The following is a 26,438-nucleotide window of genomic DNA, read 5'->3' as shown; positions in this document are numbered from 1 at the left end:
AACTACTCATACAATTATGTAACCATGTATGATTGTACAATGCAGAACACTGTGCAAAAGTGGAAGACCTATAGCTACTCTGAATACCATCAACAGAAGAATAGATGCAAAGGTTAAGGGCTATGCATACAATAGAATTCTTAAAATGAACCTAAAGTAGCACTGAATGTAGTAGGTCTGCACATCCTGGCAGGCAGTAAGGACCCAGGGCCCCATACATTAGAAGAAGGACACACACAATAATACTCAAGACCAGCACTGTTGCCAGCTCTCCTTTTTTCTTTTATATATTTCAGTACCGCATTTTGTTCAACAAGCATGTCCTAGTTTTGTAGTTCCTTAAAAAAAAGGAGGGGGAAAAAAAAAGGCCCATAACAAATGTAAACCAGCAATGAAGCAGCCTCACCTGGCTCGGCCTCGGTGCTCTGCATACCAGGCTGTAATTCTCTCCTCCCACATTTCTGGAGTCATTTGATACAGATTTATTACCTACCGAAGAAGAGAGCCAAATAAAAAACCCATACGTGAAGAAAAGTTTGGAATTGTTTGCCATTTTTATAATAATGCATCATTTTTACAAGACGGCAGAGCTATTTTTAAAAAGCCACATCCAAGGAGCCAGTCACATGCTGAGGGGGGCATGTAAATAAGCACCGTTCAATGTGAGTCACAACTCAGGAAGTTGCAGTTGCTCCGGACTCAGGGTACCCCTCGCCTGGCAGTGGCCCCTCTTTCCTGAGCTGTGCTGCCCCAAGGGAGGACAGGAGCAGTGCTCACTAATCTTGGGCTGGCCAGTGGGCCAGGCTGGATGTGCTGCTGCCTTTGCCTCTGCAGGAGCCATGAAAGGGGCAGGTAAAGTCAGGGAAAGGTGAGGGCCAGGCCTTTATCACTGTGACAGATGAGTGGAGCTATAACATCAGATGCAGTGAAAGGGAGGGTAGGCCCTGCTTCTGCAGCTAATGAACAAGATCAACAACTCTGAGGATTAAAAGCTCTAACACCCACCCCCCAACTCGTGTCGTCCACTGGCCCAGCAGCAGCAAACAGCTCATTTCCCCAGGCTGACTTCAGGCTGCTCCACACTCCTTCCCTGGGAATCACTGCTGCTCACCCACTTTTAAAGAAAGGATTATCTGCAGGCCATGCCTGTCCTGGCAACCCCAAAGGAACTCCACAAGCCTTTGCTTTTTTTTTTTTGTCTTTTTGCCTTTTCTAGGGCCGTTCCTGCAGCATATGGAGGTTCCCAGGCTAGGGGTCTAATCAGAGCGGTAGCCACCGGCCTATGCCAGAGCCACAGCAACGCCAGATCCAAGCCTCGTCTGCGACCTACACCACAGCTCACGGTAATGCCTGATCCTTAACCCACTGAGGAAGGCCAGGGATAGAACCTGCAACCTCATGGTTCCTAGTCGGATTCGTTAACCACCGTGCCACAACGGGAACTCCGCTTTTTAATATTCTCAACAGAGATCCTTACTCTGATTGATTACAAAACATCTGTAAGAATGTTCTTGCCAAGTCCATCTGATATTCCTTCCAGTCCTTTGGTTTTGTCTTTCCAAACAGGGAATTTGACTTCTTACCCTTTTTGGAAGCAGTTCCTCTTGGGCCAAAAATCCCCGCTTGTGAACAGAGGGGTCGTAGTCGCCGTACTGGAAGAAGAGAAAAGGAGAGAAAAAGGGATTGAGATTCTAGAAACAACAGTAGACTGGGCCTCCTTCCCTCCCAGTTCCAGGGAACAATTCAATCCCAATGACAAGTCAAGATTTCAACCTTGCTAGTTTGTCATCCTTGAATGAAAATACAAAGCTGATTATATCTATGAACAGAGTCACATAATCCCCTAAGGGATGGATGGGTGACGGATGGGTGATGGATGGGTGACGTGCTAATAAGAATGTGGCATTTGTAGAGAAAGGTGGCCGAGCTTTCTAACTTCTGAAGAAAGCAGTGCTACCAAAACATGAGCCCTGGGAAGGAGACAATAAAACACAACTGTGAAAGTTGTGATTAGCAACGGATGATAAGAGTCTTGCCTACAAATTCTTCTAAGTGGCTGGTAATTGGAGCCAGTTGCTAGGTCAGAGCTGGGGATAATGTTGGCAATATTTTTTAATACCTTTCATTCAAGGCTCTGAAAAATGCTTTGGGAAAAAACCCTGATGCCAACACAGTCATTCCTATTGTACAGACAAAGAAACATGTAAAAGGTTAACTGATTTTCCTGAAGCTGTAGAGCAAATCAGAAATGGGTCCTGCATTTTAATGGACTCACTGGAGACAATAACTTGGAAATTGATTTTCTGATTTCAAAAAAAAAATATCCCTAACTTTCTTAGAAAGCTGGCCTGAATTGGAAATAATTAAAAATGGAAGAACTTTTAAAAAGAAACTAACCATACAATACAAAGAAAATAAAATCAAATCCTGTTTCTTGTTAATCATCATTCAGTGGCTTTTCTTTTGACCAAAACCAACAAAGCTCAGTATTTTAGTATAATCTTCTATAAACATGTATCCTTTTCGCCATCAACATTGGAAAAACAAAAGGTCTAGTCTAAGGCTGTCGGCTCTATACCCCACCATATCTGGTCAGGAGGGGGCCCACCCTCTCATTCCCAAAGAACCTCAAGTTAGATTTCCTTCTGATGTGTTCTCCAGCAGATACTCATGGGATTGAAGAGATGTTCACTATAAACTTTAAATCACTATTCCCACACCACTCTGCTATAAAAAGCCCTAAGATTTCCTAGAACTCTCACAATTACCTTGCAAATATCAGAACTGTATTGCATTTTTTTGGGGGGGGGCTCTTTTTAGGGTCACACCTGCAGCATATGGAAGTTTCCAGGCTACGGGTTGAATTGGAGCTAGAGCTGCCGGCCTACACCACAGCCACAGCAACACTAGATCCAAGCCGCGTCTGCAACCTATGCTGCAGCTTGTGGCAATGCCAGATCCTTAACCCGTGAGCCACCAGGAAACTCCAATTCATTTCTTCATTTAAAAACCTTGAAGGGAGTTCCTGTCGTGGCGTAGTGGTTAACGAATCTGACTAGGAACCATGAGGTTGCGGGTTCGGTCCCTGCACTTGCTCAGTGGGTTAACGATCCTGCGTTGCCGTGAGCTGTGGTGTAGGTTGCAGACGCGGCTTGGATCTCGCGTTGCTGTGGCTCTGGCGTAGGCTCCGATTGGACCCCTAGCCTGGGAACCTCCATATGCCGCGGGAGCGGCCCAAGAAATAGCAAAAAGACCAAAAAAAAAAAAAAAAAAAAAAAAAAAGCAAAAAAAAAAAAAAAAAGAAATGTAAAAAAAAATTTAAAAAAATAAAAAAAAATAAAAACCTTGAAGGAGGAGTTCCCATTGTGGAGCAGTGGAAACAAATCCAACTAGGAACCATGAGGTTTCGGATTTGATCCTTGGCCTCGCTCAGTGGGTTAAGCGGGTGATGAAGACGGTTCTGCATGGTGCCAGCTCATAATGAGTCAGATATTATTGTCACCTTCCGAGTTGTTTATAACGACATGGTCACTCTTTATACCTCTCTGACTTTTGAAAAGGGAGGATGATAAAGAAAGCCCTGTTAGTTGCACTTGCAAACCTTTCAACAGTGCTGACCAAACTCTAAAGCTTTTGCAAGCAGATATGCAAAGTTAAAGCTGTAAATTCAGGCTCCAAAGGCTTGCAAGATTAATGATCCACATTACCATACCAAGCTTCCAGCTACTCCACTGATCAAATGTTACATCTGAGCACCAGGGAGGCAGCAAAGACCCTGCTGAAGGAACTTCTCCACTGGACTAATTCCACTTACAACATTAAAGCCACCTTGAGGTGTGTGTCTGTTCTTAAATAGCTTTTTAAAAAACAAAAGAAGATCCCTAAGTTGTGGCAGCGAGTGAATATAAAAGAAAGTCATACCACTGCATGGATGAAGATGGCTGATCCCGTCCTTTTATGTAGAGAGCCATTTTGATAACATCACCAGGAGTGAACTGCTGGGAAGCTAATGAGGCTTGAGTTTCAGGTCCTTGCACCTGTCTGGGCCTATACCTAACTTTATATTTATACTTTGGTGTTCTTGCATTAAAAGGATCCCCTACATCATATAAATTTTAGGCCCCACAAAACCTGGATCCACTCCTCATATCAATCAATTGAACTTAAATTTAAGAAGGAAGTTCACCATTTTTTTTTTTCATTTTCATTTTTTCTTTTTACAGCTACACCTGCAGCATATGGAGGTTCCCAGACTAGGGGTTGAATCAGAGCTGCAGTTGACAGCCTACACCTCAGCCACAGCAATGCCAGATTTGAGCTGCATCTGTGACCTACACAATACCTCATGGCAACAGCAGATCCTTAACCCACTGAGTGAGGCCAGAGATCAAACCCGCATCCTCCAGGATACTAGTCAGGTTCTTAACCTGCTGAGCCACAACAGGAACTCTGAATTAACCATTTAAAGGACTCTCAGAGTCAGTTTTTTGTTTGTTTGTTTGTTTGTTTTGTCTTTTTTGCCATTTCTTGGGCCACTCCCGCGGTATATGGAGGTTCCCAGGCTAGGGGTTGAATCAGAGCTGTAGTCGCCAGCCTAAGCCAGAGCCACAGCAACTCGGGATCCAAGCCGCATCTGCAGCCTACACCACAGCTCACTGCAATGCCGGATCCTTAACCCACTGTTCTTAAACAGAGGCAAATACTGTCCTTTGCTTATATGTATGAAAAATTGGACCAAATGCTCTGAACAGGATTTCACAAAACATAAGTCTAATCAATACATATCTAGAATAGTTAGATCTCTACCATACTCCAGTCACTAAATTCCAGATGGATTAAAGACTTAAACCTATAAACGAAAATCCATAAATACACCAGAACAAAATATAGAAGAACACGTATATACTGAGGTTGGTGAAGTCATTACCAAAGACACTCAATCCGTAAAAAGAAAAGGACTAACGTGTGACATGTAAAAAAATGATAAAAGATTAACACCCATAATATATATAATATATAAATCAACTAAAAAAAGACAATGCAGTGAAAAAATGGGCAAATCATTATATATATATATATATATATATATATATATATTTTTTTTTTTTTGTCTTTTTGCCTTTTCTAGGGGTTCCCAGGCTAGGGGTCTAATCGGAGCTGTAGCCGCCGGCCTACGCCAGAGCCACAGCAACGAGGGATCTGAGCCGAGTCTGCGACCTACACCACAGCTCATGGCAATGCCGGATCCTTAACCCACTGAGCAAGGCCAGGGATCGAACCTGCAACCTCATGTTTCCTAGTCGGCTTTGTTAACCACTGGGCCACGATGGGAACTCCCATAATAAACATTTGATTCACAGAAAAAAGAATGGCCAATAAATCTATGAAAAAGATGCCCCAGTGGTAATTAGAGAAATGAAAACTTTTTAAAAAATTCTACTTTTTTTGTCAGAGTGGCAAAAATTTAAAAGGCTGATAGCATCCACTGTTGGTGAGGATATAGAAAAACAGATATTCTCACCACTACATTAGGACACTAGGAGAGTAATCTGACCATAATTATTTAAAGATTTTTGAAATAGAATTTACATGCATAAAACTCAACAATTTAAGCATTTTTAAAGTACGTTCAGAGTGTTGTACAATCATTACCACCATCAAATTCCAAAGTATTTCCATCACCTCTGAAAGAAATCATTTGCCTATTAGCAGCAGCTCCTAATTTCATCCCCCTCCTGTCCCCTAGCAACCACTCAATCTTCCTTCTGTCTCTTATGAATTTGCCTGGTCTGGACATTTCATACAAATGGAATCACACAACATGCGGCCTTTCATGCCTCCATCTTTCACTTAGCCTTATTTAAATTTTAAATGTTCCTGTCCTTCAACCCATGTATGCCAATTCTTGGTATCTATCATAGCCAAATACTGTTCATATGTGTCCAAACAGAATGTTCACTGCACGCACTTATACAGAAAAATAATAGAAAGAATAACCTAAATATCTACCAAAAAGAGCAAAATAATCCAGGTCCCTCCTTTCTATGATATACTGTTCAACTGTTTAAAAAACTGACAATTTGACCTCTGCCCAGGAACTTCCATATGCCTCAAGTGTGGCCCAAAACAGGAAAAACAAACAAAACAAAACGCCTAAACTCAGTAGTTTAGGAGTTCCCTGGTAGTTAAGTGGATTAAAGATTTGTCGTTGTCACCGTTGTGGCACAGGTTCGATTCCCAGCCCAGGAACTTCAGCATGCCACAGGTATGGCCAAACCCCCTGCCGTAAAAACTGAGTAGTTTAAGAACCAAGTTCTGACAGGTTTTTTTTTGTTTGTTTGTTTTTTGTTTTTTGTTTTTGTCTTTTGGCCTTTACGTGAGCCACTCCCTCAGCATATGGAGGTTCCCAGGCTAGGGGTCTAATCAGAGCTGTAGCTGCCAGCCTACGCCAGAGCCACAGCAACTCGGGACCCGAGCCGCGTCTGCAACGTACACCACAGCTCACGGCAACGCCGGATGGTTAACCCACTGAGCAAGGGCAGAGACCGAACCCACCACCTCATGGTTCCTAGTCGGATTCGTTAACCACTGCGCCACGACGGGAACTCCATGTTCTGACAGTTTTAAGTGAAAAGGGTGCGCTGTGCAGGATTTCCTCTGGAGTGGCTATCTAGAAGTGGGATTTCAGGGACTGGAGGAGGGTGTGTCTCCTGACTGACCAGCCCCTACCATACCCAGAGCTCTATAAATCTGATGCCAATTTCCAGTCCCATCCTGCAAGGAAATGAGCTCAAACAGAGCTTCTATTCAATTTATTAACCCTTGGCAATCTCATGGATTTGAAATGCTTCCTTAGTGTGGCTTTAATTTTTCTTTTTCTTGCTCGGTAGTGAGATTGAGCATCTTTTTGTATTTATAGATCTTTCTCATATTCTGTAAAGTGCCTGTTGTTTATACCCTTTGCACCCATGTTTCTGCTGACTTTTTCTTAAAAACTTGAGTTTTTCGTATTAGGGGATACATCTGCAATTCCACTTCTAAAAATCTAACTTAAGGGGAAGAGCCTTCGCACATGTACACAAGGAAGCACATAAAAGAGTTCTTGGTAAAGCACTGTTTATAATAGGGAAACAGCAGCAACTAAACCTACCTTCTCCTCAGAAGGAGGATGGAAAAATAAATTAGGCTTATTCATCAATAGCTACCGTGCAGCAATTAGAATCAATGAGCTACATCTACACACATACAATGTCATACAGCTCAAAATCGATGTGGAGTGAGAGAAAATATCAATTTGTAAAAGGATAAGCTCTCTCCCCAAAAAAGGGGGATATGCAGGAGAATACACCATTTATATCAATTTTTACCTCCTGGATATTTTTTTCCTGGATATTTTAAAGTCAGTCTCCTCCCATCCAACTGACCACTGCCCAAGGTGTAAAAACCCATTAATCTCTCAGCTAGATGACCATCACAGCCTTCTAACAGGTCTCCCTGTTTCCAAACTGTCTTACTCCAATCTGTCCTTCAGACAGCCACCAAAGGATCTAAGTATATACCCTGGAGTTCCCGTCCTGGCTTAGCCGTTAATGAACCCAACTAGCATCCATGAGGACCGGGGTTCAATCCCTGGCCTCGCTCAGTGAGTTAAGGATCTGGGGTTGCCATGAGCTATGGTGTAAGTCGTAGACTCGGCTTAGATCCCAAGTTGCTGTGGCTCTGGCGTAGGCTGGAGGCTACAGCTCCAATTCGACCCCTAGCCTGGGAACTCTATATGCTGTGGGTGCAGCCCTAAAAAGACATAAACAAACAAACACTTCACTGGCTCTGCATCACTCATAGAGTAAAGTTAAGACCCTTTATGATCTGGCCCCCTGCAGACTTCTCCAGCCTCAACTCTTGCCACTCTACCAAAACTCTACCCAATTTCTTAACTGCCTTTTGGCCCTCTGTTCCTAATTAGCATCAAAGAGTTCCAAGCCTCCTCTCCCACTATTCCTTTTTCTCTCTGCATGTTGAGAATCTGCCGTCCAGCACTGCAGGACTGAGGAGTTACATACCATTCTCCCAAAGTCATTTTTAATAAGAACACATTCCAAACTGTCAATATGAAATCCAACAGGTGGCTTAAAACATTGCAAGATGGTTTGGTGTGTCATGTGACTGGGCCCAAACCAGCCAGCCCATATTTTTGATTCAAATATAACTTACACTCCAAGTGAGAAGAAATACAGTTCAGAATAACTGAACCATGTGATTAATATTTGTATTTATGCTTTGCGGGTAATTGTTTCTTTATGCTTTGGAATGAACTGTGTCTATATCATTCGAACAGCTGAAATACAGTAATGACTACATTTGTGAATAATCACATCCCACGTGTTGATGAGCTCAATTTGCTTTCCCCACCACACTTTTACAGTTCCTTTCAGTCTCAGAAAGGTTGTGGAAGAAAACAAATGGAATATAATGGAAGGAACCAGTACAATTTGCTGAAAAGTCTGGACTGTTGTGAGCACATTAGCAAGTCTAGAATCTCATGAAAGGTAGTGTGTGCCACCCAGAGACCCCTCTCATGTGCTAGCCAGTGGAGGCAAGAGCAAGCGCTAAGCTGGCAATCCAGACACTAGGCTTCTCGCCCCACTCCATTCTCTAGTTCCGTTCTGCTTAAAACCCTGTCCCTCAAGAAGTGGCTATTCAAAAAAAAAAGGAAGAAAAAAAGAAAAAAATGGAGTTCCCTGGTGGCTCAGCAGGTTAAGAGTCTGGCAGTTGCTGCTGTGGCACGGATTCGATCCCTGGCATGCGAACTTGCACATGCCATGGGCCTGGCCAAAAATAAAAAAAATTAAAATAAATAAAACAACAAGGAAGTGGGCTATAAATTCCATTTAAAAATAATTAAATCAAGTATTATGACCTTAGACAAATTATTAATCCTTTCTGAGCCCTAAATTTCTTGGTTTACAGAAAAGACTCCACTGAGTATGGCAAGAAATAATCATAACACCTTATAAAAGTGTAAAACACTATAGGTGTAAGATCTGGTCAATACTGTAATCAGAGACACCCTCTTCATACGAACCAGCAGTGAGAAAAACTGGAAGCTGGTTATAATAATTCTTAATTTCCCAAATGCAGACTTGAAGCCGTAGATTACCTTTATTTGTACAAGCCTGATAATTTACACTGGGAAAAACAGAACACGCTCCTCCATATGAAGCACATATGCTGTCTGTGAACCACTTTCATCTCTAAATTAGTAGGATCCAAATTAGTAGGGCTTTCCTACAGTGAAATCCATTTAAGCAAACATCTGCTAGTTCCCTGAAGTTATTTTTTTCTAAAGGTGGCTTTTGAATTCGTGGCCCCAAATTTACACAGAGAAAATGGAGCCTTTGAGACCCCAGTCCTTCAGAGAGAGGTGGTATCCTTGAGAGCCTGGGCCTCCTCTCAGCTGGGGAGAAGGCGTGCTAGAGAGGAACTCGGTTCCGGGCCAGGAAGTGCTCAGATTTAATGAAAGTGACAACGACTGCTTCATCACTGTCAGAGTGATACTGATTGAAAGGACACATTTTTCCTGTTATTAATATTCTTAATCAAAGCATAAAAGGAAGCATATGTTTTAGTTGAATCAAGGCCCATTTTCTGTTTTCTCAATTACTCATTTGTCAGAGCAGTGGAATAGGGAAGGCACAAAATGCAATCCCAAAGCCATGAATTCTGCCCTTAGCTTTACCTAAAATTGCCTGAATGACCTTGGGCAAATCACTGAGGGCAGACACCTGCTTCAGTGTCTTTATCAGTGACTGAGTCATCAACCTCCCCTCAGGTCTATGAACACTCAGCAAATAAATATTAGACTAGTCATCAAATGACCCTGGTGCTTCTATTAGTCTGACAAGTAGGCACAGGCCCTTTTTTCCTCCAAACGATAAGGCCAGTGACTTCCTGGCTTTGATCTGAAATTATATTAAGCTACCCCCAAAAATTAGGCTAAGAAGTTAAGAGGATCTTATTAATTTACTTCACATTACAGGAAAACAGCTTTGCAGATACCGCTAACTCAAAAGGAAAACAACAACTGAAAAGATTATGCAAAATCACAAAAGTAACCAAGGTATCCCATTTACGAGGGCATCTGCTCATGCTGCGGTGAAAGGCTGCGGTCAGAGGGACCAGGAGAAAGTGGCATGTGACTAAAGTGGGAAATCTGAGGGGCATGAAGCAACCTGGGCAGACTCTGTGGTTCATCTTATAAAATCAGAGAAGAGGGAGTTCCCTGGTGGCCTAGCAGTTAGGACTCAGTTCACTCTCTGGTCTGGGAACTGAAATCCCATGTCAAGCTGGTGCATGCCATGGCCAAAAAACAAATATCAGAGAGGACAGAAACACAAGACTCATGGTTTCCCTCTCCTGCTGATCCCAACTGGCAGTGACTCCTCTGTGAAAGACTCAGGCCATCAGCCAGCTTAGCTGGGCTGGGGGCGGCCCTGAGGACCTGCAGTGCCGACCTAAGCACTGCCAACATGCCCGTCAGGATGAGTGAAGCAGGTTGTCCTCCAGAGAGTGGCATGTCCCCTACACATGAGGCCACTGGTCCTCAGAAGATGAGCCTGCAATGAGGACCAGGGCCTTTTAGACCTAAAGGCCATGTTTGGCCGAAACTGAAGACAATAAATCATTTTTCCTGGTTAGTAAAAAAAGAAGTTGCTCTGGTGAATGTCATTAACTACACATACAGATTGAGATGAGAGAGAAAATTCATCAAGCTGTCCACTTATTTGTACCCACACTCTCTCTTAAGATTTCACGGATGTGGGACAGCAAGAGTTCCCCTGCTACCCAAGTCCACTGGCATCCCACTTTCTGGGGAAAGTCTCCCTGAAGCCTAGAAAATCCAAAGAAACAGATCCCGTGACAAGCAGTGATGCCCAGGAAGGATACCTTTTTCTTCTTTGAGCCTACCTTGGCCTGCACGGCGTAAGAAGCCAGGAGCACCGAAGCCTCGGGAGGGCAGTAGATCTTTTCATCTAAAATCTGCTTCTTTACCTGCAAGGGGCAACAGGGGAGACATGATACTGGGTGTTCGGAAGGGAGCCGTGCGGGCTGGTCACAGCAGATGGCTGCAGGGTGTCCTAATGAGGCCTGCCAAGCAGGCTGTTAATGATTTTCTGCAAAAGGGGACAGATTTTCTTTTTTTTTCCAGGGCCACACCCCCAGCATAAGGAAGTTCCCAGGCTAGGTGTCGAATCGGAGCTATAGCTGCCAGCCTACGCCAGAGCCACAGCAACATGGGATCTGAACCTCGCCTGCAACCTACACCACAGCTTACGGCAATGCTGGATCCTTAACCCGCTGAGTGGGGCCAGGGATCAAAACCCCATTCTTGTGGATACTAGTTAGGTTTGTTACCACTGAGCCACAGAAGGAACTCCGACAATTTTTTTTTTTTTTAATTGCTGCTGACAGGTTGGGATTTCAGTCCCTAAGAAGTGATTGGTAAGATGGCTATGCATAAAAAAACCCTTATCTCTTCTATTTGTGCTCAAATGCTGAAGAGAAAAAAACAATCTTCATGGTAAAAACAGAGACTGACATCTGGGTTGAGACAGAGGAGAGCTGTGAACTCAGGAAATGTCAGGAGCAGCTCTAGTGGACTGCAGCCTTGGCTCCTGCTGAGCACATGCAGACCCAGAGGAAATGGAGTCTGCTTTTAAATCTTAGCACAGGACAAAAGTCAGAGAGGCCACTGAGTTATGACTGCAGAAAAAAACCCATCACTTTCAATACGCCTGCTCTAAGGAAAAAGGAAGCCATAAAGTTTGATTGATTAAACCTTTAAGTCCATGTGAAGTCCGAGAAACATCATTCTTCAGCCTTAATGTTGAGTTAACATATCTCATTGCGTTTAATTTCTTAGGATGGTGCAGTGGGTGATGTTGCAGACATAGAGGCAAGAGAGCCTTCCAAAATGGGGGCATGTTGAAATCAACACAACAGGAAAGCCAACTCTTTTTTCACAGGTGTCAACAGTCATCGGATTCATAAAAGTGGTAAATTTTGCCTTGCTCAGCTGTGAAAGCGCTCCAGCATTTCAGTAGGCGGGAAAATTAAGCCAAAGTCAAATGGGGAAGGGGCACCGCTTCCAAGCACTTAGAAGAAAGCCATCTCTATAACACTTGGACGTTCTGGGGCTGAGAGGGTCATTTTGTGGTTTCACTCAAAGCAGGGCAACTTTCCAATCCTTTGGTCTTTAAGCTGCATTCCAGAAAATCTGAAAGGGCTTCCCTCTGACAGTAACATGTGGGAGAGGGGATCTATACACACACACACTTTTCTTTTTTCTCTCTCTCTTTTTTTTTGGTCTTTTTCGGGCCGTACCAATGGCATATGGAGATTCCCAGGCTAGGGATCTACTTAGAGCTACAGCTGCGGGCCTACGCCACAGCCACAGCCATGCCAGATCCGAGCTGCGTCTGCGACCTATACCACAGCTCACAGTGACGCCAGATCCTTAATCCGCAAGGCCAGGGATTGAACCCTCAACCTCATGGTTCCTAGTCGGATTTGTTTCTGCTGTGCCATGACGGGAGCTCCCACATACACATACACTTTTTTTTTTTTCAAAGAGAAATTGTTAGGGGTGGTTATTACATTTAACTTAGTATCTACTGAAAGCAATAATCTGAGGCTTGAGCTAATTATAGGAGGACTAGATGATAGCCTATGCATCTACTTCTGGGAAATCATGCAATTAACACCCCTGCTGGGGTCTCCTGGTCACTTGAGGGCAGACATACCAGCCATTCTAGCACCAATCACCATAACTAACCATGAAAAGTGAGGAAGCACTCTGACCAAGCAGGGGTCTCATCCTCCCCAAACCCCCTGGCTGGACCGCCCAGATGGTCAACTAGCTGTCTCTGAATCTATAATTATGGAGCTCCTAATTTCTTCAGTCTACTTACAAGATGCCTACTGTGCACTCAACGAGCCTTGCCTTAAAAGGGCCCATCACCTAATGAGTGAGGAAGTGGAAAATAAGACAATGACAGAAAAGAGTAGCATGAAACATGATGTTTAAAGTGCCATGTGTTTGGGATTTACTGGTTGTCAGTGGAGTTCTGAAGCCCTGCCTTAACAAGAGCAGATTTTGAAACTTTTGGAGAAACTACTCTTTGTAAGACTCTTTTTAGACCTCCTGTGCAACTCTTGAGAACTGGTAAGTCAGTGAGGAGAAAACAGAATCCATCTTCAAAGAGGCTTCCAGTTAAGGAGCTACTTGTATCCATTCTTTTGCCATCACACTTCTGCAATTTCATCTGACACCAATTCTCATCATGCAAGTACAGCTCTGTTCTGAAGATTGTTTTCTATTACAGAACCAAAGGGACTGGTTTTCCATAGGCAGGACACTTTTGCAATGTGGAGGCATTTGTGGCCAAGTTCCAGGGGCTGGTCTAGGCTGCCTCGCCTGGGGAGTGTTCTCAACAACAGGGGGTAGCATGGAAAGTGTACCTGCAAGAAGAATAGGTGTTGCGTGATCTCCTGAACCAGCTCCTCCTCAGCATTCTCAGGATAAAATTTGGCCAGGAAGTGAAAGGTGACTGGTTCTTCCTTTGAAACATCATGATCCAGCACCTACAGAATTGCAGCGCAAAAGAAAAAAAGCTAGGTTGGGCCCCTCTCCCTCCTAGGCCACCATCAGAGAATCTTCTGTAGGGAGTGTATAAATATTTTTCTCCCTTCTAAATTCATCCCATTTCCCAAAGGTTGTGATTCTACAATTTAAAGCATTTACAAAGCCATCTACAATAGGAGGTAATATTCACTTCACATATTTCTGAACCATATTAATCAATATCCCCCGTAGTGAGTAGAGCTAAGACTATTAAGACACAAATGTTTCCAAGGCCATAGAGATAGCTAAAAATTAGAAATCTATAACTCAAAGGTCTTCGGCACTATCCTTTACGGTAACCTGAAGGTTTTTTAATTTTCTCAAGTAGAGGAATCTTGCTTTATTCTTTTGCCTTGCTGCCTACCTCCAACATTTAGGTCCATGTTGGAAGGAGTTTAGACATGATGAACTGGATCTTTCTGAAAGCATCTGAAATTAAATGAGCGGCAGAAGAAGTGAAACATGTCCATCGTGGCAAGCCTTTGTTTCAAGGAACCTCTAGAGATGCCCCATGAAATACTTGAGCACAGCCAGTAAACCACGCTGCCTTTAATCTTCTAACAATTTCATCCACCCACTGGAAAGCTTGAACCATCTGCTCTCCAGAATGAATTTCATCTCAGGACATAAACATGCCATGTGACAGGCTACAAGGCTCCATTAACATGTGTCATAATTTATTTCCTCTGAGCAGCAGGCTCCATGGCTCCCAGTGCCCTCCATCTAATATCCATTTGGCCAAAACTCAGGTATGATTTAAAATTTACTTTGCCAAGAGTCACAAAAAGATACTGAAGGTTTTTGCTGTCTGGTAGATATCTCTCCAGGTGCTCCTGCCCAAATTCCAGGTCGCAGCACCCAAGAGGTTCAAAATAAACCTGATCTGGGATGCTCCTGCTAACAGTGGTACACAGTGGCACCTGGGAATTACCACGTGAAACTTATACCCAGCAGGGACCCCAACTTGAAGACGCAGATTGCTGTGCACATATGTAAACACAATCTGAACACTTTGAGTGTAGAGTCAAATGGTAAAAGATGGAGGCTTTCACTTGTTATCGTGCCAAGGAGTAGATAATATAATCGGGTAGGCAGTTGCAGGGGATAATCTGGAGTAAGATTAGGTTTTTTTTTTTGGTCTTTTTAGGATCGCACCCGTGCCATATGGAAGCTCCCAAGGTAGGAGTTGAATTGGATCTGTACGCTGGCCTACACCACAGCTGGAGCAACGTGGGATCCAAGCTGCGTCTGTGACCTACACCACAGCTCAGAGCAATGCCGGATCCTTAACCCACTAAGTGAGGTTGGGGATCGAACTCACATCCTCATGGATACTAGTCAGGTTTGTTAACTGCTGAGCCACGACGGGAACTCCCTTGGAGTAAGATTAGGACACTGACTTACTCTGAGATTCAGGGGTCTCTTAGGAGTTACTGACAAATACATGGCCCTGATCTCAGCATCTTCATGACTAGGTAGGCAGGTAAGCAGGTGAGAGTGTCTTTGTGTGCACAGATGAACCCCTGCAAAGGGCAGTTCTGAGAGGCAATATCCATCTCTAAGCCACATCAGAGCTGCTGGGAGTCCAGACTTGTCCACCAGGCCTCAGAGGCCCCAGAAAACCATGAGAACAAAACATTCTTCCCTCACTGCAGGGACCAGGGCCCTCTTTATTCCTTAAGTCACATGAATGAGTAAATTGAATTGGGTTGTGGCGTTTCTTAAGAAAAATCCCCTAAAGAACATGAGCCTCAAGAAAATCTTTCAAAGACATAAATCGTAAAAAAAAAAAAAAAAAAAAAAAGAATACATGGTTAACTTTTATTCATAAAGCCTGACTCGTGTCTCAGTCAATGGAATAGCATAAAGCCTGAAGCAATCAGCCTGGTGACAAGGAGTGAAGAAGCCTGGGATGGTGACAGGTCAATCCTGGGTGGCTCTTCGGGCCCAGGGGAGCCCATGAGGAGCAAGAGGTGAGGCATCCTCGGTGGTGGGTCCCACATGACTTCTGCTGCCACTTGGCCCTCTCTGCTATGTCCCCGTAACGCCCCATGGCAAGCACGAAGTGAGACCCACAGCCAGGGGAAAACCAGAGCCCACGGCAGCCCCATGACTGTCATCAGGGTCCAGCCCCACCTTCTTGTCCATCTTGAGCCAGGCCACGGTGTCCTTGATCGTGTACTGCAGGCCAAAGAACCAGGTTTCCCGAAGCCCCAGGGTCCGGCACACCAAGTCAAAGAGGTCCTTCCCCTTCCACTTCATCTGCAAGGAAATAAACCCACAGGAAAGGACAGCTGAGCCCAAGTCGTAATCCACTCACAAAAAAACCTTTTCTCTGCACCCCCCACCACCTGCCCAGGTTCCAAAAACGTGGGGATGACACTAAGATGGCTGATGAGCACAGAATTCCTAAATAATGCTAAAGCTTCCTACACAAAACCATGAGTGGGAAAATACCAATTAGAGCTTAATGGCTTAATCACGGCAGAGCATACACAATACCTCCCTTGGACGGTTCCTTACGGATTGTAATATCCCCAATGCTGCTAATTTAGGAAAGCCGGTAAATAGCATCCGCTTTTACGAGAGTCGAGCTTCTCCAGTTAACCCAGGGTTAGCTTCTAGGGACATTCATTTCCTCGAGATTTTGTTGTTGATTTTTTTTTTTCTTTTTTTTTTGTCTTTTTCTAGGGCCAAACCTGCGGCATATGGAGGTTCCCAGGCTAGGGGTCGAATCGGAGCTGTAGCCACTGGCCTACGCCACAGCCACAACAACTCGGGATCCGAGCTGCATCCAAGACCTACACCACAGCTCACAGCAACGCAGGATCTTTGACCCACTGAACGAGGCCAGGGATCAAACCTGAAACCTCATGACTCCTAGTTGGATTCGTTCGTCACTGAGCCACGACGGGAACGCCTGATTTTCTTTTTAATCATGACTCTGTTCATTGATAAAAGGCTAGCTTTTTAAAATGTAAAGACTAGGGAATTCCCTTGTGGCACAGTGGGTTAAGGATCCGGTGTTGCTGCAGCTGTGGCACAAACCACAACTGCAGCTCAGGTTCGATCCCTGGCCAGGGTGCAGTCAAAAAATAAATAAAATAAAATGTAAAGACTAGTTTTACCAGATTCTTTAAAAAAAGAATATAGGAGAGGAAGTTGTAACCAAAGCCACAAATCATGGGGGCAAAGAACCATTAGAGGACAGCCAGCCCAATCATGGTCTCTCCTCCCTATCACAATGTATAACTTGAGGCCAGAGGGGAGGCACCTCACCCATAATCACACAGAGCAATTTCAAACTTCTGTATTGAAACCCAGGGGACAAATAGGTATGAATATAGTGCAATGTGCTAATCCTAGAATCTCACTCTCAAAAGGACCTGAAGCAATGGCTGCAGAACCCTCTTAATCAATCTTGTGGCTAGAAAAGCAGGATCAACATCTTAATAGGGGAAGAAAAATACCCAGCAGCTGAGTAAATATTGCCACCTTGTGGCTTTAAGTTAAATCACCCAGGATGTTCCCATAACACCCCTGGGTGGCTGCTCACCCTGACCTTAGTGGCTCCCAAGTATCAGGTGGATATTCAAGTGGACACCTGGGTACAAGGATCAGCACAAAACACATCACAGAGATGGTGGTCAGAGTGAGAATAATCTTGGGCTTCAAACACGAGGTTTCGAGGAGTTTCTGTCGTAGCAGAGTGGAAATGAATCTGACTAGGAACCATGAGGTTGTGGGTTCGATCCCTGAACTCACTCAGTGGGTTAAGGATCCAGCATTGCAGTGAACTGTGGTATAGGTCAAAGACACGGCTCGGATCTGGCGTTGCTGTGGCTGTGACGAAGGCTGGCAGCTACAGCTCCGATTAGACCCCTAGCCTGGGAACCTCCATATGCCTCGGGTGCAGCCCTAATAAGACAAAAGACAAAAAAAAAAAAAAGAAAAAGAAAAAAGAAAAAAAACAAGGTTGCCAGACACCAGAAAAGCAAGACCCCCTCCCCACTGCAGAGGCATCTGTCCTTCTAGTGCCCTCATTAGATATCTCCACACACACACCCCCCAAAAAGAAATCTCCACCAAAGATCCTGGCACATGGAAGATGCATAATGAGAAAGAACTGGGGAAAATTCTAGGGTTTGGAGACTTCTTATAAAAGCAAGAAGGAAAAATAAGTAAGACCTCTAAAATCTGATTGGTTTCTGCTAAACCCTGATTCTACAGAGGCATTTTTCAAGCAGGCCTTCTATTTTTAATATGTGTGAATGGATGGTGTGTTCTCTGTGAAGAACTCAACCAAAAAGCCCATCCCTTCTCCGGATTTACAGTCAAAGAGTAAAGGGGCAGCCTGCATGGACGGACACCCAGACCACAGCCGACAAGGAGTGGAGGGATGGACTGGCGTCTGTCCTCCACTGGGGCCTCCAGCTCTGTCCCCATCCCCTCCCTATGATTTCAGTGGGACCCCCAGGAATACTACAAAGAAGTGTGGTGTGGAAGAAGTAATTCTCAGTAAAATAAAATGTTTTATTTAAAAAGATGGTCTCCTCCCCCGTTTGTACGGCTTAATCATGCTTGTTGGCATACCTGGTTCCCAGTCTGACACTAGGACAGAGGGTTTTTTAATTCACAGCAGGTTCTAATTCCTTCAGGCAGACTTCACTGAAGAAATGTTATTTTGGAAAACTAGAAGCTTCAAGATGCTGATTACCCTCTTGTTTCTATTTTAAGCCAGTACATAAGTATATAAATTATAAATGACTACCTTGCGACAAGATAATGTAACACTTAAGAGCAGACATTAACTTGGAGAAGTTAAATACCCAAGGGCCAAGAAGATCAAGGTAACGATCCCCAAAATGCCATAACTCACAGCCAGGCCTGGCGGGCAGGCTCTGGCACCAAGGGGCTGTCTGCAGGAAGGTGTGTGGCGCATCTAACGAAAGCTGCCAGGAGAATGCTGAGTGCACTTCCTGACTTGGGAGCTTAAATTCTCAAACCTAATAATGTATTGATGCCATTTTCCCATATCCCTTTCTTTTTCTTTGTTTCTAAGATGCAAAACTATCTCTGTTGAAGGCAGAGACAAAGTCTTTGTTCCCACGGAGCTTGCAATGAAGTGGAGAGAGGGGGAAAATTTTTCATACCAATTCAGACTGCCTGGCTTAGATTTTCAACTCCGACTCTAAGAATTGTAGGATGTCAAATTGAAATGAGTCTGAGTAATTAATTACCTACTGTAGACCTGTCCCCTTCTTGCACAAATAAGGGAACAGAGCCACAGACTCTTTGGCAGCCTGCTCCAGCAGACGCTGGCCTTTTTCTGGGTGGTTTAATGTAGGTGACCCCCAATTCCCTAACAGCTTCTTGTCCTGCTCTGTGGGGTTCCTTTTGCTTGCTCCCCGCCAGCACTCTCCAGACACTTTTTCTAGTAAGTAACCCATGTCTTAACACTCTTCTCCCACCCTAAAATAAAGCCCATTCTCAGAAGAGCCAGATATTGCTCCTTTATAGCTCAGTGCAAATCAAAGCCCCAGCTTCCTCTCATCTAATCTTTCAAGAAGCATCACAGACCACATCCTATGTGCCTAGCAATGTCAGACACTAAGGATGAGAAACGCTGGAACCACGCTTCTCTCAGGAGGATCTGGCGTTGTCATTGCTATGGCACAGGTTCAGTCCCTGGCCCAGGAACTTTCATATGCTGTGGGTGAGGCCAAAAAAAAAAAAAAAAAAAAAAAAAAAAGCATAAAAATGTTTAAAAGGAGAAGAATTAGATAAAGAAGGAAAGGAAATAAGTCTGAAAACAAACCCCTATGATCTCTACAGGGAACTGCATGTCATCTGGCAGAGGTGAAACAGCCAGAACTCAGGGGGCAGGTGGGGATGAGACCAAGAAGTCTCCAAAGACAGGTAGGCAGAGGAAGAATGGGATCAGACCTGCATTCTAGAATGTGTGCTGACAAGAAGGTGAAGAGTGGGCTGGAGGAAAGGAGCCTGGAATCAAGAAGGGCAGAGGGGAGGCCAGCGCCTGCCTTGACGAAGGCAGTGGGAAGGAGAGAAAGCCTGAGAACTGGCAAGGAGGCAGAGCCAGAGCTGGTGTCTGAACGCCTGAGGGGCTGATATTAAAGCATCAAGAGAAACACCGAGACCTAACAGGTGGTTCCAGTAAAGGAGGGGTGGGATGCAGGAGCAGCAGAAACAGCATGTTTCGTGGGAAACAGAGGAGTGATTAAGTTCTGGACAAAGTGAGTTAAGGTGCTTGAGGAAACTAGGTAGAGATGTCCTAAATGCATTTGACTTGAAGTCTATTTATAAAGTAAAGTGTTCCATTTTTAAGTCATTAAGAAGCTTTTCTCCTGGGTGAAATCTAACCTCCAGTGTGTTGTTACCCACATCAGGTGGGTAACATGCCTTCCCCAAATGTTATGAGGCTTGCTTAGTCTTGCTAATTTGAGTTTCTACTTCTTCACAAACAAGAACCATGGGTCACAGCTGCCCCCGGTGGTTGGAGGGGAGGTCTTGGGTCGCGCTGGGGCTTCCCTGGTGTTGCTGACTCCCCACCTCGTCTCCAGCTTCATCATGGGTCCACTGCGTTGTGCTGACACAGGAAAGTGATGTGACCGTCTGAGCATCTCCCTGGACCTTAGGTGTTTCAGGACGGTCACCTCTCTCCTCCCCACTGTGTTGGCCGAGTGCACACCCAAGATGTGGCAAACAATGGCCGTGCAACGGAACAGGCTTGACCACTTCAAAAACCTAAGACTTAAAAGCCTAAAGCAGAGTTAACCCTCATTCATCCACTCCTTCCACAAACATTTAGCAAACACAGTATCCGAGCACCAGCCAAGGTACAGGGGGAAAGGGGTGAAGAGACAAGACAGTCTCCACCCAGGGCATGAACATTTGGGAACAGTTAACCACTCCCTCACCCCCACCCCACATGTCAACTCTGAGTGTGGCTGTCAGCATGTGAGTGCCACAGCAGGGACATGGCGGGGAGCTGGAAGGGACCCCCATGAAGGTACCCTCTGTCTTGGAGGGGTGGGAAATGAAATCTGAACTGGTGAGGAAGAGAAACAAAGTGAAGACTGTGCTTGGGGAAGGAGTGAGCAGGGAAGTGTGTTACAGACAGAGGGAAGGGCATGTGCAATGGTCTAGAGGCAAAAAAGCTTAGACGGTCCTTGTAGGAAATGAAAGTACTGTAGCTCAGCTTGGCTGGAGAACAGAGACTGAGGAACACTTACTTGTGCTTCCAACTACCATCTAAAACCAATCCTTTGTCACCTAACTCTGCCTCTCTCATGTGAGCCACAGAGAGTCATCTGAGTGGCTGTCTTCTCTTTTTTCTCAAGGATGGAGCATAGCTAGTACATTCTTGATATTCAGGAGAGAAGTTAAATCATTACATAAGATGTATATGGATGCCTCAGGAGATTAGGGCTTAATTCTTTCCAGGAACCAGTCAAAAAGGCAGAGAGACACAATGGTTATCCAACATCAGTATGAATCTCAGAGCTGCCACTGTGTGACCTTGGGCAAGTTATTGAACTTCCTTGTGCTTTGCAACGGGGATAATAAACAGAACCTGTCTTAGCAGATTGATCTCAGGATTAAGTGCACTGATACATTTAAAAAGCCTAAGAAGGTGCCACAGTAAATACTCAATAAAGGGTGGTTATTATTCATTCTAACCCCACCTCCTCGCCTTATATTCTCAAGTGGCTTCATTTAAAGCCTCCAGTCATGTTCTACTCCACTTATGATGGATGATGGATCAGAAAGGACACCATCCATTCTCATCATGCTAACCATGCCATCACTCACTTGACAAACATTTATTGAGCACCCACCATGTCCTAGTCACTGCACTCAGCACCAGAGATAGATGATGAATCCAGGACAAGACACTGTCCCTATTCATGGCTGATGGGAAAGACAGATCAATGGATAAGGAAAGTGCAGCCTGGCACATGATCACAGAACAGAGGGCTGAGGGAACACTGCTCAGGCCTGGGGGTCCGTGGGGCGAGGGGCTTCCCAGGGGAAATGCTGTCTGAGCTGAGTCTTGAAAGCCAGGCCGTAGTTGGTCCTCTGGTGAAGGGGGTGAAGGAAGGGAGGTCATGCCAGCAGGAGGGAACAGCATGTCTGCTGCTTGGATCCAAGCTGTTGCAAAGTGAAGGAACGTTCTTTGCACTTTTCTGGTATCTGACAAGCAGCGTAATTATCCTATCTGCAGTACTGAATGTTCAATGCAGTACTAGTGCGCGGCTGCGGCCCAATGTGTGTGACAGCTCATGCCCTCTGAGGCTGATCGGGGGCTGGGTGGCTCAGTCACTGGTTCTGGGGCCAGGAATCCCCTGACAAGACCTGCCGAGTCCCTAAGGAGCCACAACTGGTGGGATGAATCTTGTGTTTATTTTTTTATTAAAATATTTCCTCTTCTGACACCTGATAGCACATAAGCCTTGCAGGCTTTGCACTTGGGTTACTTACAGGCCTTTTTGGGGGGGTTGTCATTTTTCCTGAACAGATTGCCAAGGAGAGAACTGCTCTCAGTTCTGACGAAATGGTCACTTAACCCCATCTCCTTCCCCCTGGCCAGCTGCCCAGCTGCCCCACCTACCCTACTACCCACCCTTCAGTCTAGTGAGGAGAGAGGCGAGAGGCAGGGGCTCATCCCGCAGACACAAAGGAGTGGTGGAGGGAGGGAGAAGGGCGATTTGCTGAAGGAGCAGAGATCTGGGCTCCCACTTGGCAGGCCTTGTCCTCAAGATGCCCTTCAAGTGCAGGGCTAATGGCAGTGGAAGTGCAGGGCGTCTTGCTCCATGGCTGTGCTCTTGCATTACTTGATGGGCTGCGGTGCTATTTCAGAGATATATACTGTGCCTCTATCAGAGATAGATGTGTATGAACTCTAAAAACAGGACTAAGTGCTGTCAGCTTGTTATTTTTTGTAGGGGCTGAATTTATGAGCTTTACCCAGAGTGAAGTGCTCGTCATTCATCAACCTAGAATGTTTTAAGTAAATAGCACTAAGCACTTACACTCCGCAGCAGGAACGTAGCTGGAACGCATGCAGCACTTTTCTGTTGTAGGAAGCAACTGGCACCAATAACCCACACGGCTGGTCGGGGTCTATTAACCAGGGAAGCGTGATGAATAGCGTCCACAACATCTTATGACAGGCCAGTCTTAGAATCATAACCCTAAAACTGCCATTTGTCTTTTTGCCTCTGGTGGCCTTTCAAGACATTTCTCTGGTGGAGAAATGTGATTGCATTTCTCCTACTGCTCTCTTTGGGCCACATGGCCACCAATTGAATCCCTTGTCCTGGATGCTACAACCACGCAGGATGAGTAGAAAACCAGCCACATCACATGAAAAGGCCCCAGCCAGAGAAGGCCAACTTTCTGGAAGAAAGAGAACCAAATTTGGCTGCCGTATGTGACAAGCCTGAGAATTAGAACCCACAGAAAAACTTCAGCTTTACAGAGAAGACTCAAACCTACAGGAGCTGGCAGAGATGTGACATCCCATTTCATAGATGCCAGGGGACAGGATTATCAGCCACACAAGGAAGGCTAATCCATTGTCAGCTCCACGGAAGACGAAAGAGAACCCATGGACCCTAAGTTCACTTATCAGGGCTTCTTCTAATTAGCCCACAAGCTGCCCCAGCATTTGCCATAAAAACTGTCGAAAGGTTAGCTCCCTTGCAGACAGAGCAACAGAAGGAACTGCGCCTCCCCGGGCTCAGGCCATGTGCCACGTGTTTACCAAGATTTCAGAGTGAGGAGGACTATGAGCTCTGTTCTGTAGTCATGGCTGCCCTATAAGAACCCCTTCATAGAAGAGTTGAGAATTTAAGAGGCTGATGTACCAGATCCAAACCTATATATGGCTTTTACTTGTCTGTTTTGAGGAAAAAAAAAAAAAAAAAGTCAAATACCTCCATTTACAAGATAAACACAATGGAAAGAGTTATAAAAATGATTCTGGTGTGCAGTAGTGAATAATAAGTTCCAGTGAAATCTATTCTTTTTTTTTGTCTTTTTGCTATTTCTTTGGGCCGCTCCTGCGGCATATGGAGGTTCCCAGGCTCGAATCGGAGCTGTAGCCACCGGCCTACGCCAAAGCCACAGCAATGTGGGATCCGAGCCACATCTGCAACCTACACCACAGCTCATGGCAATGCGGGATCGTTAACCCACTGAGCAAGGGCAGGGACTGAACCCGCAACCTCATGGTTCCTAGTCAGATTCGTTAACCACTGCTCCACGATGGGAACTCCTGAAATCTATTCTGGTTCATCAAAGAAAAAAAAAAGGTGCAGTAATGGGGGTGGGAAACTGACCCTCCCCGACTCAGGGTTTGACATCACTATACCATGGAAGAAGGTCTATGTCATGTCTGTGCTTCCTGTCATGGTTAAGGATATACCACTCCTGATCAGCCATTAGCTCTGAGGGAAAAGGGGACCCTCCAAATAGAAACAGGACTTTAGCCAAAGAGAGAGAGAGAGGGACAGGTCTCTGTTCTATCAATCATGACCCTCAAATCCCTTATCTGAAAACTCTTCTTTGAAAAACAAATAAATAGATAAATCCCAATTCCAATCCTGCCCTGTCAGTTTCTTCCATAATCGGCCTCAGCAAGGAATTTTCCTATCATCTCTGTTAGCATGCCAAATCTATTTAAAGTATTAGTTTCAAGGTCCTCCACCAATTACTTCTCTTCTCCAACCAACTGCCCTGCCTTGTCACAAGGCAGCCTGGGCCCTCCCAAGTCAGCAAACTCGTGTGCTTCCAGTTATCTACAATCAGACCTTTCTAAAAGCCATTCCTTTAGCTCACCCCACCTCCCTCCCCTCAGACGGTACTAGATACGTGAGTTAGTACGTACTTTACATACTCAGAAAAGTTAGGTGTCTGTCTTTCCCCGGATTCCTGTCTTTCCTGCAATTCTGCAGATCATAAACTCCTTGAAGACAAGGACACACACATACACACACAGAGTCTCCTGGGACTCAAACAAGTGCTGCATGATCTGTGACCACTTCATAAATGCTCGTGGTTGGCAGATGATAATGATGATGATGACATCTAGATGAGGCTTCTGAGTAGATGGGTCTTATAGATAATGATTACAGTGAAGCAAGAATTTCTAACATTCCTTATTAAAATACTAATTGCATAATTGTGCCTGAAGGTATATACCCCTCCCCCTTTGGTGGCACATACTGATTTCCACTCTCTAAAAACACTGTGACAAGGAAATCTACATCTCAAAGAACCAACCAAAAAAAAATGTCCACAGAAGAGCCCAACCGGTAAGAAATAGATCACACCACAACATAGACATTTAAACTCTGATAGGTCTTTCAAAACGCAATGAATTAGGTTTTTTTGGGGGGAGGGGGTCGTCCTTATGTTTGAGGATTCTGGTACACTTCCTGTTAAAGTGGAGACAGGTTATGGCAGCAGCAGTGAACCCAGAGAGCGGGTTTATATCCTAAACCCCCTCCCTCCACCACGCACAACCTTGGGTGAGCCATGCAACTCCACTGGGCCTCAGTTTCTTCATCTGTCAATCTCTCATGCCCTGTGCAAGGTCCAGATTTTACAATGCCATGAAAAAAAAAGATGAGGTGCTTCAAAGCCGGCTGACATGACAAAGCAAAAAGAAACAATAGCTATGATGCTATAAAAGCATTATAATCCCCCCAAAGCAAAGGAGACAATCTCTATCTTGGGACTCTTGGTTCACAACATGAGAGCAATCACAGCCTTGTCAAACAGCTATAAAACACCCGAACCTGCTGTGTTGGGAAAGTCACTTAACCTCTCTGGGTTTCAGCTTCCATAATCATCAAGTGGTCTTTCAGGATTAACACCCTTTGAGTTTATGAGCTTGAGACGGTTTTGTATAAACCATGAAACACTTTTTTTCACTGCTATAAAAATTTTCATTTAATCCTTTAATGTCCCATTCTATATCTTAAAATCATTTTCAGGGACGTAGATGATACTTGCCCTTGTTTTTTTTTTGTTGTTGTTTTTGTTTTTGTCTTTTCCAAGGCCGCACCCATGGTATATGGAGGTTCCCAGGCTAGGGGTCTAATTGGAGCTGTAGCCACCGGCCTAGGCCAGAGCCACAGCAATGCCAGATCCGAGCTGCGTCTGTGACCTACACCACAGCTCATGGCAATGCCAGATCCTTAACCCACTGAGGAAGGCCAGGGATCAAACCTGCAACCTCATGGTTCCTAGCTGGATTTGTTAACCTCTGCGCCACGACAGGAACTCCATATATGACACTTGCCCTTAATTTATGTGTGCTTTCTACATTCTTTTCCTTTACTCAGGTTCTGCCATGCTATCATGTTTACTCCTAATAATCAAGTTGACTTATAATACTGAACTCTCTAGTGTAACGGAAATGGTGATTATAATGCTAATGAAAAATAGAGGTTTTTTTAAGTTTTTTTAAATACCAAGCATGCTGTTGATATTCAGCAATTATCAATGATTACAAATGTTTAAAATACTGAGAATAAGAATTCTGCAGAGAGCTATGAATAGGAAACAATAGTAATTCAGTGCCAGCAAGACACAAAGCTCAATTTCAAATGCCTCAACATGAAGTAAAATGAACAGACTATGAAACACCACCCATGACTAAGTGTTAACCAACTGATTAACTCCTCCTGCCCTGGACTCTGCTTCGGTTTCTGGCTTGACCTTTCGA

General features: G+C 44.7%; 1 protein-coding gene across 11 annotated transcripts in view; it reads right to left on the bottom strand.

Annotated features, from left to right (window-relative positions):
* Positions 1–26,438, bottom strand: part of NF2 (NF2, moesin-ezrin-radixin like (MERLIN) tumor suppressor) — a 72,628-nt gene that overhangs the window by 32,853 nt on the left and 13,337 nt on the right. For all 11 annotated transcript variants that reach the window (XR_014825860.1, XR_014825859.1, XR_014825858.1 and 8 more), the window contains exons 2-6: positions 15,818–15,943; positions 13,519–13,641; positions 10,966–11,049; positions 1,584–1,652; positions 407–489 (exon numbers count right to left, since the gene is read on the bottom strand). Coding sequence is in view for 5 of the 11 variants with exons in the window: in XM_013983029.3 (XP_013838483.1) it covers positions 407–489; positions 1,584–1,652; positions 10,966–11,049; positions 13,519–13,641; positions 15,818–15,943 (485 nt within the window). In the remaining 6 variants the exon portion in view is untranslated. The remainder of the gene's footprint in view (positions 1–406; positions 490–1,583; positions 1,653–10,965; positions 11,050–13,518; positions 13,642–15,817; positions 15,944–26,438) is intronic.

This window comes from Sus scrofa, chromosome 14 (assembly GCF_054392235.1).
Source record: "Sus scrofa isolate SSC_HxYL_T2T_F1_AM1 chromosome 14, Sscrofa_HxYL_maternal_Yorkshire_Landrace_v2.0, whole genome shotgun sequence".
NCBI classification, from domain to species: domain Eukaryota; kingdom Metazoa; phylum Chordata; class Mammalia; order Artiodactyla; family Suidae; genus Sus; species Sus scrofa.
Note: the sequence above shows the minus strand (reverse complement) of the source record. Positions and strands in the feature narration are given on the sequence as shown.